Below are 12,067 nucleotides of genomic sequence, written 5' to 3'. Positions count from 1 at the left end.
AGATTGCATCATTCATTGTTTTGCCTAAAAAGCAAGTACTGTCCAAACCCAGTCATAGATTTATTCATAGATCCAGTCAAAGATGTATTTTAGTCATTTCTGGTTTAAATTGAGATCCCTTCCCTTTATAACTCACTTATCCTCCGCCATTCCCAAGTCAAGGGTCGTATATACTGACCCAATAGCATATCTTGAAAACTAGACCCAATCAACAATTTTAAGCATCATTTTCGTTCTCAGTGACCCAGAATTAGTAAAGTTTGACTGCATTTATTTCAGAAGCATTTTGGCTGTAGAGCAGTGTAATCGATTTATAAGCCAGGGATACCTAGTGGAAGGGACAAAGCTAGCAAAAAAGTTAAACAGATCTCTAGCGTTGTCCAAGCAGCTCTGATAAATAAATGGGCAGTTCTAAAGACAGAACCAAATTTCTTCCCCCTCCTACTACATATTTTTAAAACTTGTATTAAATTCCATTGAAGCTAATGGGAGAATGCCTCAAGGGAAGCACATGCTTAAATGCTTTGATGACTAGAGATGGAATTACTTATGCATGTGCTTAATTTTAAATGTAAGTACCCTGATGAACTGAGACTTAAAAACTGTGCTTTTGTGGGTTAAGAACTAAGAACAGCCATACTGGGTCAGACCAACAGTCCATCTAGCCCATAGAATCATAGAATACTAGGACTGGAAGGGACCTCGAGAGGTCATCGAGTCCAGTCCCCTGCCCTCATGCCAGGACCAAATACTGTCTAGACCATCCCTGATAGACATTTATCTAACTTAGGGTACATCTAGACTACATGCCTCTGTCGCCAGAGGCATGTAGATTAGGCTACCAGACATAGGAAAATGAAGCGGCAATTTAAATAATCGCTGCTTCATTTAAATTTACATGGCTGCCGCGCTGAGCCGACAAAGAGCTGATCAGCTGTTTGTCGGCTCAGCGCAATAGTCTGGACACGCGGGTGTCGACATCAAAGGTATTTCTCGACCACCCAGGTATGCCTCCTGGGATGAGGTTTACCTGGGTGGTCGACAAATACCTTTGATGTCGACACCCGCGCGTCCAGACTATTGCGCTGAGCCGACAAACAGCTGATCAGCTCTTTGTCGGCTCAGCGCGGCAGCCATGTAACTTTAAAAGAAGCGGCGATTATTTAAATCGCCGCTTCATTTTACTATGTCTGGTAGCCTAATCTACATGCCTCTGGCGACAGAGGCATGTAGTCTAGAGGTACCCCTACTCTTAAATATCTCCAGAGATGGGGATTCCACAACCTCCCTGGGCAATTTATTCCAGTGTTTAACCACCCTGACAGTTAGGAACTTTTTCCTAATGTCCAACCTAAACCTCCCTTGCTGCAGTTTAAGCCCCTTGCTTCTTGTTCTATCCTCAGAGGCCAAGATGAACAAGTTTTCTCCCTCCTCTTTATGACAGCCTTTTAGATATCTGAAAACGGCTATCATGTCCCCCCCAATCTTCTCTTTTCCAAACTAAACAAACCGAATTCTTTCAGTCTTCCTTCATAGGTCATGTTCTCTAAACCTTTAATCATTCTTGTTGCTCTTCTCTGGACCCTCTCCAATTTCTCCACATCTTTCTTGAAATGCGGTGCCCAGAACTGGACTATATACTCCAACTGAGGCCTAACCAGCGCAGAGCAGAGCGGAAGAATGACTTCTCGTGTCTTGCTCACAACACACCTGCTAATGCATCCCAGAATCATGTTTGCTTTTTTTGCAACAGCATCACACTGCTGACTCGTATTCAGCTTGTGGTCTCACTTCTAGATAACCCCTAGATCCCTTTCTGCCGTACTCCTTCCCAGACAGTCACTTCCCATTCTGTATGTGTGAAACTGATTGTTCCTTCCTAAGTGGAGAACTTTGCATTTGTCTTTATTAAACTTCATCCTATTTACCTCAGACCATTTCTCCAATTTGTCCAGATCATTTTGAATTATGACCCTATCCTCCAGATTAGTCGCAACCCCTCCCATCTTGATATCATCTGCAAACTTAATAAGCGTACTTTCTATGCCAATATCTAAATCGTTGATGAAGATATTGAACAGAGCCGGTCCCAAAACAGACCCCTGCGGAACCCCACTTGTCATACCTTTCCAGCAGGATTGTGAACCATTAATAACTACTCTCTGAGTACGGTTATCCAGCCAGTTATGCACCCACCTTATAGTAGCCCCATCTAAGTTGTATTTGCCTCGTTTATTGATAAGAATATTCTGCGAGACCGTATCAAATGCCTTACTAAAGTCTAGGTATACCACATCCACCGCTTCTCCCTTATCCACAAGACTCGTTATCAAAAAAAGCTATCAGATTGATTTGACATGATTTGTTCTTTACAAATCCATGCTGGCTGTTCCCTATCACCTTGCCACCTTCCAAGTGTTTACAGATGATTTCCTTAATTACTTGCTCCATTATCTTCCCTGGCACAGAAGTTAAACTAACTGGTCTGTAGTTTCCTGGGTTGTTCTTATTTCCCTTTTTATAGATGGGCACTAGATTTGCCCTTTTCCAGTCTTCTGGAATCTCTCCTGTCTCCCAAGATTTTCCAAAGATGATAGCTAGAGGCTCAGATACCTCCTCTATCAGCTCCTTGAGTATTCTAGGATGCATTTCATCAGGCCCTGGTGACTTGCAGGCATCTACCTTTTCTAGGTGATTTTTAACTTGTTCTTGTTTTATTTTATATTCTAAACCTACCCCCTTCCCACTAGCATTCACTATGGGTATGTCTACACTACAAAGTTAATTCGAACTAACAGACGTTAGTTCGAATTAACTTTGATAGACGCTACACTAGCGCTCCGCTAGTTCGAACTTAATTCGAACTAGCGGAGCGCTTAATTTGAACTAGGTAAACCTCATTCTACGAGGACTAACGCCTAGTTCGAATTAGCTAGTTCGAATTAAGGGCTGTGTAGCCACTTAATTCAAACTAGTGGGAGGCTAGCCCTCCCCAGCTTTCCCTGGTGGCCACTCTGGGCACCACCAGGGAAACTCGTCTGCCCCCCTCCCGGCCCCGGAGCCCTTAAAGGGGAACGGGCTGGCTACGGTGCCCGTGCCAGGTGCAAGCCTGCCAGCACCCAGCCAGCAGACCCTGCACCTGGCACGGCTCGAGCCAGCCACCCGCTGCCACCCAACCCTCCGCCTCTTCCCGGGACCAGGCTGGCGGCTCCCGGGAGCCCGCCCAGGTCCGCAAGAGGCGGGCACCCGCCTGGTCTAGTGCGGACATCGTGGACCTCATCCACGACCTCCGCACTAGGCACAGGAAAGTGGCCACCTAGGGCAGGAGAGCTGCCAGCCTGGCCACCCAGGAGCAGGTGTGCATGAAAATCAAGGTGGTCCACTGAGACCCCTGACCCTGAGCCCTGAGCTTAGAATGGCCGTCCTGGATCAGACCAAAGGTCCATCTAGCCCAGTAGCCTATCTGTCAACAGCGGCCAACACTAGGGACCCTGGAGGGGATGGACCGAAGACAATGACCAAGCCATTTGTCTCGTGCCATCCATCTTCAGCCTTCCACAAACAGAGGCCAGGGACACCATTTCTACCCCCTGGCTAATACCACTCCATGGACCCAACCTCCATGACTTTATCTCACTTCTCCTTAAACTCTGTTCTAGTTGTAGCCTTCACAGCCTCCTGCAGCAAGGAGTTCCACTGGTTGACTATTTGCTTTGTGAAGAAGAACTTTCTGTTTTTAGTTTGAAGCCTGCTACCCATTCATTTCATTTGGTGTCCTCTAGTCCTTCTATTATGGGAACTAATGAAGAACTTTTCTTTATGCACCGTCTCCAAACCACTCATGCTTTTATAGACCTCTATCATATCCCCCCTCAGTCTCCTCTTTTCTAAGCTGAAAAGTCCCAGTCTCTTTAGCCTCTCTTCATATGGAACCTGTTCCAAACCCCTGATCATTTTAGTTGCCCTCCCCTCTCCCACCCTCTCTCTTCCCCTCTCCCACCTCCTTTTCCCAGTCTCCCCGAGTTTTGTTCAATAAAGAGAGTTTCTATTTTTGAACACGTGTCCTTTATTTTGTACATCAGGAAGGAGGGCTAGGGAGGGGTAAGTGGAAGGAGGTGAGGGAGGAATGGGGTACGAGCCCCCAATGGGGAGGACTGGGCTGGCTCTGCGGGCTTCTCAGGGTGGAAGCTCTCCTGAAGCCCCTTGATTGACCCCCCCCTCTGGATGGCAGCCTGCGGCAAGTGCAGCCGGGCTGATGGCCGAGTGCTGTGATGTGCCGAGTGTGGGCACTCAGGGCACTCCAAGCCAGGACTGCTTTGCAAGCGGGGAACCCCTGAGAACTGTCTGTCCGGGGTGGGGGTCGGGTCCCTTTAAGCACAGCCCTCGGCTAGCCTGAGACAGCAGCTCCACGCTCTATGTCCTAATCTGATGCCCTGCCAGCACTGCTTCCGGCCATCCTTAACCTCAGTTCAGGGTCCACTCAGTGTGGACATGCTAGTTCGAATTAGCAAAATGCTAATTCGAACTAATTTTTTAGTCTAGATGCGTTAGTTCGAATTAGCTTAGTTCGAATTAACTAATCTCTGCCATTTCCAAGTTTCCTGTTACTGTTTCTCCCTCCTCACTGACCAGTGGGCCTACCCTGTCCTTGGTCTTCCTCTTGCTTCTAATGTATTTATAAAAAGTCTTCTTGTGTCTCTTTATTCCCGTAGCTAGTTTGAGCTCATTTTGTGCCTTTGCCTTTCTAATTTTGCCCCTGCATTCCTGTGTTGTTTGTTCATCCTTTGTATATTCATCCTTTGTAATTTCTCCTACTTTCCATTTTTTATATGACTCCTTTTTTTAATTTTTAGATCATGCAAGATCTCGTGGTTAAGCCAAGGCGGTCTTTCGCCATATTTTCTATCTTTCCGACACAGTGGAATAACTTGCTTTTTGGCCCTTAATAATGTCCCTTTGAAAAACTGCCAACTCTCCTCAGTTGTTTTTCCCCTCAGTCTCGATTCCCATGGGACCTTACCTATCAGCTCTCTGAGCTTACCAAAATCTGTCTTCCTGAAATCCATTGCCTCTATTTTGCTGTTCTCCCTTCTACCCTTCCTTAGGATTGTGAGCTCTATGATTTCATGATCACTTTCACCCAAGCTGCCTTCCACTTTCAAATTCTCAACCAGTTCCTCCCTATTTGTTAGGATCAAATCTAGAACATCTTTTCCCCCTGGTAGCTTTTTCAGCCTTCTGAAATAAAAAGTTGTCTCCAATGCAGTCCAAGAACTTATTGGCTAGTCTGTGCCCCGCTGTGTAATTTTCCCAACATATATCTGGATAGTTGAACTCCCCCATCACCACCAAATCTTGGGCTTTGGATGATATCGTTGTTTAAAAAAAACCTCATCCACTTCTTCCACCTGGGTAGGTGGCCTGTAGTAGACTCCTAGCATCACCCTTGTTTTTAACCCCTTTTAGCCTAACCCAGAGACTCTCAACACTTCCGTCTCCTATGTCCACCTCACCTCACTCCAAGTGTGTTCATTTTTAATATATAAGGCAACACCTCCTCCCTTTTTTCCCTGTCTATCCTTCCTGAGCAAGCTGTACCCTTCCATACAAACATTCCAATCCTGTGTATTATCCCACCAAGTTTCTGTGATGCCAACAATGTCAGAATTGTAATTATTTATTAGCACTTCCAGTTCTTCCTGCACTTCCAGTTCTTGCCCAGTATCCTGTCTGCCAACAGTGGCCAATGCCAGATGCCCCAGAGGGAGGGATCACAACAAGTAATCCTCTCGTGATCCCTCCCCTGTCACCCACCACACCAGTTTGTGGTGTGTTCTCCAAAAGTGAGGCTGAGTCATGATTGTTATATCAGGAGCTCTATTACTTTAAAGTGTTATTTAGAGTAGGTGAAGGGCAGAAGCTTTGAGCCTTTCATCTGGATCTGACCAAGTGTCCTGCCTGTTTGTTCTAGACTCAGGAATACAAACTAACTCTATATTCACCAATTACAAAAGGGTAAACTCCATATTCCAGTAACCACTCCAGCTTCAACAGAATCCCTCTCTCTTTTTTTTTAAAGATTAAAGGTGACTCAAAATCAGTTTTTTTTAAATTCTGAAAGAAAAACAACTAAAACTCAATGACCCTTGTTATAATTTCCTAATTTAAAAAAATTAACCCAAAACAGTGAGCAGTGATACAACAGGAAAATAAATCCACATGAGCCCAATGACAGCTTGTTCCAAATAAGAGATCAGGGAGAATGTGACAAGTTAAATACCATCTGTGACCTCATTTAACATGAGGAGTTTTGAAACAGCATAATTGAAGTGAGAATTTCAGGACCACAATGTACCATGAGTTTTTAAGCACAATTCTGTCCCCAGTGGTACCAATTCAGAACTCTACTTAAAACCCAATGGCCCAGTGCAACCATCCAAGATAGTCCTCTAAACATCAACTCCCCCAAAGGGGTACCCTTTGTGAAGCCATAAAACAAGTGATAAATACCCATGGTGTTTCAGTCCTTTATTTCACAGCTATGATCTAATCCTCCAGTGCTCTTAGTAACTGCAAAGGAGTGCTCTTTCGAAAAAAGGCGTTCTTGAATGCAAACTGCTTTTTCAAAAGAGAGCATCCAGACTGCCTGGGTGCTCTCTTTGGAAAAGCAGCTTGCTTTTTCGAAAGAAGAGGTTGCAGTCTAGACGCTCTCTTTCGGAAGAGGCTTGTAGTCTAGACGTAACCTGGGCTTCAAGTCAGCAAATCAACTGAACAGTTGTTTCCACTTAACAGCAAAAGATGAAGGATGAATGTACTCTTGGTAACAAAAAATAACTCTCCCAAGGAAAGACAAAAATCACACGCTGAACACTTAAATAGAGCATTCGTTGTTTGGTTTGTATGTGACTGACAAAAGCTTGGTGTCAATATGTAATACAGTACTATGATGACAATTTCACTTCAAACAGCATTTATTTCTGAACTACTATTCTTCAGGATTTCCATTGTAATAATCATTGAAGCAAAATAAAAAGAAAGAACAAGAAAAAAGTAGTAGTAGTATCTTTGTCTTATTATGACATACACTATTTGGACATACGTTGAGATAAAAAAGGAAAAGGCCTCATCTATAAATGTATGCCAAGATTACAGAATAATGGGGGAAACAATCTAACAGAAAAATCTTAAGCAAAAGTGTGCCAACTGCAGAAGGGTTAACACTGGTAACATACTGTGGCAGATAATTAAAAAAAATTGAGGTTTACTTTAAATGAACCCTTTCCAGTCCATATGACACTAAGCAGGTACCAACCTAGAAAAATAGTCCACCTATCAGTAGCAACCCTTTAAAATTAAAAAGAGGAAAAAAAATTCCTTTTGCTCAAGTCAGGGCAGCCACAAAAGTCCCAAATCTGTTGGAGATGTCTGAGTGCAGGGATCTCCATGTTGGCACCACAGTACGGCCCTTCGACTCGCCCATATCATCCGTGCAGTGGACTGAGAGGCATTGCAAATGGCTGCCAGTCTGCGCCGCAGCTGAGGTCTTGTTCTGGGGAAGGTCGTGGGCTGGAAAGGGTTAGAGAGATTATTATAAAGTCTGTGCAACACAACCATTTACAAATTTAAAACAGCAGCAAAGAAAAAGAAACACTGAATGATCACAGAAGTATTCATTGAACTAAGTACAGGAGACAGAGAGAGCTAGAATCAAAACAAACCAGCTGCAACACTGACCACAAAGGGATGGGATATGCCTGGCCCACAGAAGATGAAACTGCAACTTCTCAGTAACTCAACAGAAGTTCCATTACTCTGTAGTGCTTTGTTTGTAGGGGTTTACAGCAGGGGCACCAAAAATAATAATTCTATGGCCTCTTCAAATTTGGTCACTTGATTGGCTCACCTTCCCTGCTTCTGTGTAACATTGATAACTATATTAAATATGGATATTTGTAGCTCCCCTAACCTTTTTCCATCCTGAAAAATTGATCGGTTATTTCTAGTTTTTGCTTCTTAGTCAATCTCTGACCCTGTTACTACTTCATTAGTAGCTATTTGCCCAGGACACTGTCAAACACTTTGAAAATCTAAATATACTAGAGACTCGCACACTTCACTGCTTCTGTAAGCCAAACTCAGGGCCCATACCAACAGCTCCAGATTTGTAAATTGGCTGTGTCGATGACAGGCAGAACCAGCCAACGTACACAATTTCCAAGTAAAATTTTGTTGAAATCCGCATATAACCACAGAACTTTTCCATTCCGACTAATCAGCAATCTGACAGAAAACATTCCACTGGAAAATTTCCAACTAGCTCCAACCTTAACCTTACATCTCCCTAATGCTGTCACCCCCACTCCTTCTCTTCTCCCTTTTCTCAGCACCTAACTCCCCAATGTGATTGGCTAATATTTTTCTGAATCGGGCTTTCTTGGTTTTTTGATTGTCACCAAAAAATGAATAAACAATTCTTCCCCTTGTGATGGATAGGAGAAGTACTGGCCAGCACCCGGTGACTAAGGGATTAAACTCAGGTAGCTAGAAAGGATGTTGGCCGGGAGCCAGAAGAACCAATGGGAATACAGTGCTGAAATTTGAATTGTATAAGATACCTTGCCAGCTTTCTTTGTGTGGGGAAGTTAAGCCAGGAGTTGAGGACGATCCAGGGAACTATAGGCCGGTCAGTCTTACCTCGGTTCCTGGAAAAATCATGGAAGGGATCCTTAAGGAATCCATATTGAGGCACTTGGAAGAGAGGAAAGTGATCAGGAATAGTCAGCATGGATTCACAAAGGGCAAGTCGTGCCTGACCAATCTGATTAGCTTCTATGATGAGGTAACTGGCTCTGTGGACATGGGAAAGTCAGTGGATGTGATATACCTTGACTTTAGCAAGGCTTTTGATACGATCTCCCACAATATTCTTGCCAGCAAGTTAAGGGAATGTGGATTGGATAAATGGACGGTAAGATGGATAGAAAGATGGCTAGAAGGCCGGGCCCAGCGGGTAGTGATCAATGGCTCGATGTCAGGATGGCGGTCGGTTTCTAGCGGAGTGCCCCAAGGTTCGGTTCTAGGACCGGTTTTGTTCAATATCTTTATTAATGACCTGGATGAGGGGATGGATTGCACCCTCAGCAAGTTTGCGGATGACACTAAGCTAGGGGGAGAGGTAGATACGCTGGAGGGCAGAGATAGGCGTACAGATAGTGCGGAATAGCTTGCTAGTTCGAACTATCTAGCCCGTGCTGTGTGTAGCCGCGAGGCACGGGGTTTGAACAAGCCGGCATTTAAAAATGGCGCCGGCCGGCTTATGCAAATGAAGCCCGGGAAATTCAAATCCCGGGCTTCATTTGCAAGTGCGGTATGCCTACATTACCCCACTAGTTCGAACTAGGGTGGTAGTGTAGACATACCCGATGAGAAGCTGGATATGAGTCAACAGTGTGCCCTTGTAGCCAGGAAGGCTAATGGCATATTAGGTTGCATTAAGAGGAGCATTGCCAGCAGATCCAGAGATGTCATTATTCCCCTTTATTCGGCTTTGGTGAGGCCACATCTGGAGTATTGTGTCCAGTTCTGGGCCCCCCACTACAAAAAGGATGTGGACGTATTGGAGAGGGTCCAGCAGAGGGCAACCAAAATGATTAGGGGGCTGGAGCATATGACCTATGAGGAGAGACTGAGGGATTTGGGTCTGTTTAGTCTGCAGAAGCGAAGAGTGAAGGGAGATTTGATAGCAGCCTTCAACTTCCTGAAGGGAGGTTCCAAAGAGGATGGAGAGAGGCTGTTCTCAGCAGTGACAGATGCAGAACAAGGAGCAATGGTCTCAAGTTGCAGTGGGAGAGGTCCAGGTTGGATATTAGGAAAAACTATTTCCCTAGGAGGGTGGTGAAGCACTGGAATGGGTTACCTAGGGAAGTAGTGGAGTCTCCATCCCTAGAGGTGTTTAAGTCTCGGCTTGACAAAGCCCTGGCTGGGTTGATTTAATTGGGATTGGTCCTGCCTAGAGCAGGGGGCTGGACTTGATGACCTTCTGAGGTCTCTTCCAGCTCTATGGTTCTATGATTCTATGATTGAGAGAGACACTTTTCCCCTTTATTTACTCACGATCCTTCCTGGTTCAGTACACTTCCATGCCCTGAATTCCTTGGAGGCATGGTAGTCCTGCCTGAGTTTAAATAATTCTTTATCTAGTCGTGATCAGGGTATTTTTCTTTATTTTTGTGGTTTGGTTTGAACTGCTCTGTGTGAATCTATGCCTCCCCTCCCCCATTCACTGCCTAAGAGTTGTTCCCAGAGATTTTCTTTGTGTTTTAATGTGTTTTACTTGATTGCTAGGTGTTATAGAGCAGCTAAGTATACTTTTTTTGTTTTTCAAGCTCTCTTGTGGTAAAAAGAGCTTGGGGTAGCCCTGGGGGGTATTCAAGTGTTGCTCCCTGGTTTTTTTTAGGGTAAATCACTTGATGGTGGCAGCAACCCCTCAAAGGGTATGTCTACACTACAAAGTTAATTCGAACTAACAGACGTTAGTTCGAATTAACTTTGATAGGTGCTACACATACAAACCGCTAGTTCTAACTTAATTCGAACTAGCGGAGCGCTTAATTCGAACTAGGTAAACCTCATTCTACGCGGACTAACGCCTAGTTCGAATTAAGTAGTTCGAATTAAGGGCTGTGTAGCCACTTAATTCAAACTAGTTGGAGGCTAGACCTCCCCAGCTTGCCCTGGTGGCCACTCTGGGCCAAACCAGGGAAACTTTTCTGCCCCCCTCCCGGCCCCAGAGCCCTTAAAGGGGCACAGTCTGGCTACAGTGCTCGTGCCAGTTGCAAGCCTGCCAGCACCCAGCCAGCAGACCCTGCACCTGGTACGGCACGAGCCAGCAACCCGCTGACACCCAGCCCTCTGCCTCTTCCCGGGACCAGGCTGGTGGCTCCCAAGAGCCTGCCCGGGGATGCAAGAGGCGGGCGCCTGCCTGGTCTAGTGTGGACATCCTGGACCTCATCCACGACCTCCGCACTAGGCACAGGAAAGTGGCCATCTAGGGCAGGAGAGTTGCCAGCCTGGCCACCCAGGAGCAGGTTTGCATGAAAATCAAGGTGGTCCAGTGAGACCCCCGACCCTGAGCCCTGAGCTTAGAACATAAAAACATAAGAACGGCCTACTGGGTCAGACCAAAGGTCCATCTAGCCCAGTAGCCTGTCTGCCGACAGCGGCCCACACTAGGTACCCTGGAGGGGATGGACCAAAGACAATGACCAAGCCATTTGTCTCGTGCAATCCATCTTCAGCCTTCCACAAACAGAGGCCAGGGACACCATTTCTACCCCCTGGCTAATAGCACTCCATGGACCCAACCTCCATGACTTTATCTAACTTCTCTTTAAACTCTGTTATAGTTCTAGCCTTCACAGCCTCCTGCAGCAAGGAGTTCCACAGGCTGACTATTTGCTTTGTGAAGAACAACTTTCTGTTATTAGTTTGAAGCCTGCTACCCATTCATTTCATTTGGTGTCCTCTAGTCCTTCTATTATGGGAACTAATGAAGAACTTTTCTTTATGCACCCTCTCCACGCCACTCATGATTTTATAGACCTCTATCATTATGCTGTTGCAAAAAGAGCAAATATGATTCTAGGTTGTATCAACAGGTGTGTTGTAAGCAAAACTCGTGAAGTCATTCTGCCGCTCTACTCTGCACTAGTTAGGCCTCAGCTGGAGTACTGTGTCCAGTTCTGGGCGCCACATTTCAAGAAAGATGTGGAGAAATTGGAAAGGGTACAGAGAAGAGCGACAAGAATGATTAAAGGTCTAGAGAACATGACCTATGAAGCCAGGCTTCATGAACTGGGCTTGTTTAGTTTGGAAAAAAGAAGATTAAGGGGGGACATGATAGCGGTTTTCAAATATCTAAAAGGGTGTCACAAGGAGGAAGGAGAAAATTTGTTCCTCTTGGTTTCTGAGGACAGGACAAGGAGTAATGGGCTTAAAGTGCAGCAGGGGAGGTTTAGATTGGACATTAGGAAAAAATTCCTAACTGTCAGGGTGGTCAAATATTGGA

At 45.3% G+C, this 12,067-nt stretch overlaps 1 protein-coding gene across 7 annotated transcripts in view; it reads right to left on the bottom strand.

The window, feature by feature from the left end:
* Window positions 1–5,184: 5,184 nt before the first annotated feature.
* The window catches only part of LOC102462110 (transcriptional activator MN1-like), a 141,003-nt gene continuing 134,120 nt past the window's right edge, over window positions 5,185–12,067 (bottom strand). For 4 of the 7 annotated variants that reach the window (XM_075915704.1, XM_075915703.1, XM_075915705.1 and 1 more), the window contains one exon: window positions 5,185–7,566. In XM_075915704.1, coding sequence (XP_075771819.1) covers window positions 7,482–7,566 — 85 coding nt within the window. In that variant the 3' untranslated portion in view covers window positions 5,185–7,481. Of the gene's footprint in view, window positions 7,567–8,615; window positions 8,749–12,067 lie in introns of all 7 variants that reach the window. The other 3 variants (XM_075915702.1, XR_012898985.1, XR_012898984.1) reach the window with 3 other exon arrangements.

Source organism: Pelodiscus sinensis, unplaced genomic scaffold (genome assembly GCF_049634645.1).
Source record: "Pelodiscus sinensis isolate JC-2024 unplaced genomic scaffold, ASM4963464v1 ctg38, whole genome shotgun sequence".
NCBI lineage: Eukaryota > Metazoa > Chordata > Testudines > Trionychidae > Pelodiscus > Pelodiscus sinensis.
This window is presented reverse-complemented; position numbering and strand designations above follow the sequence as displayed.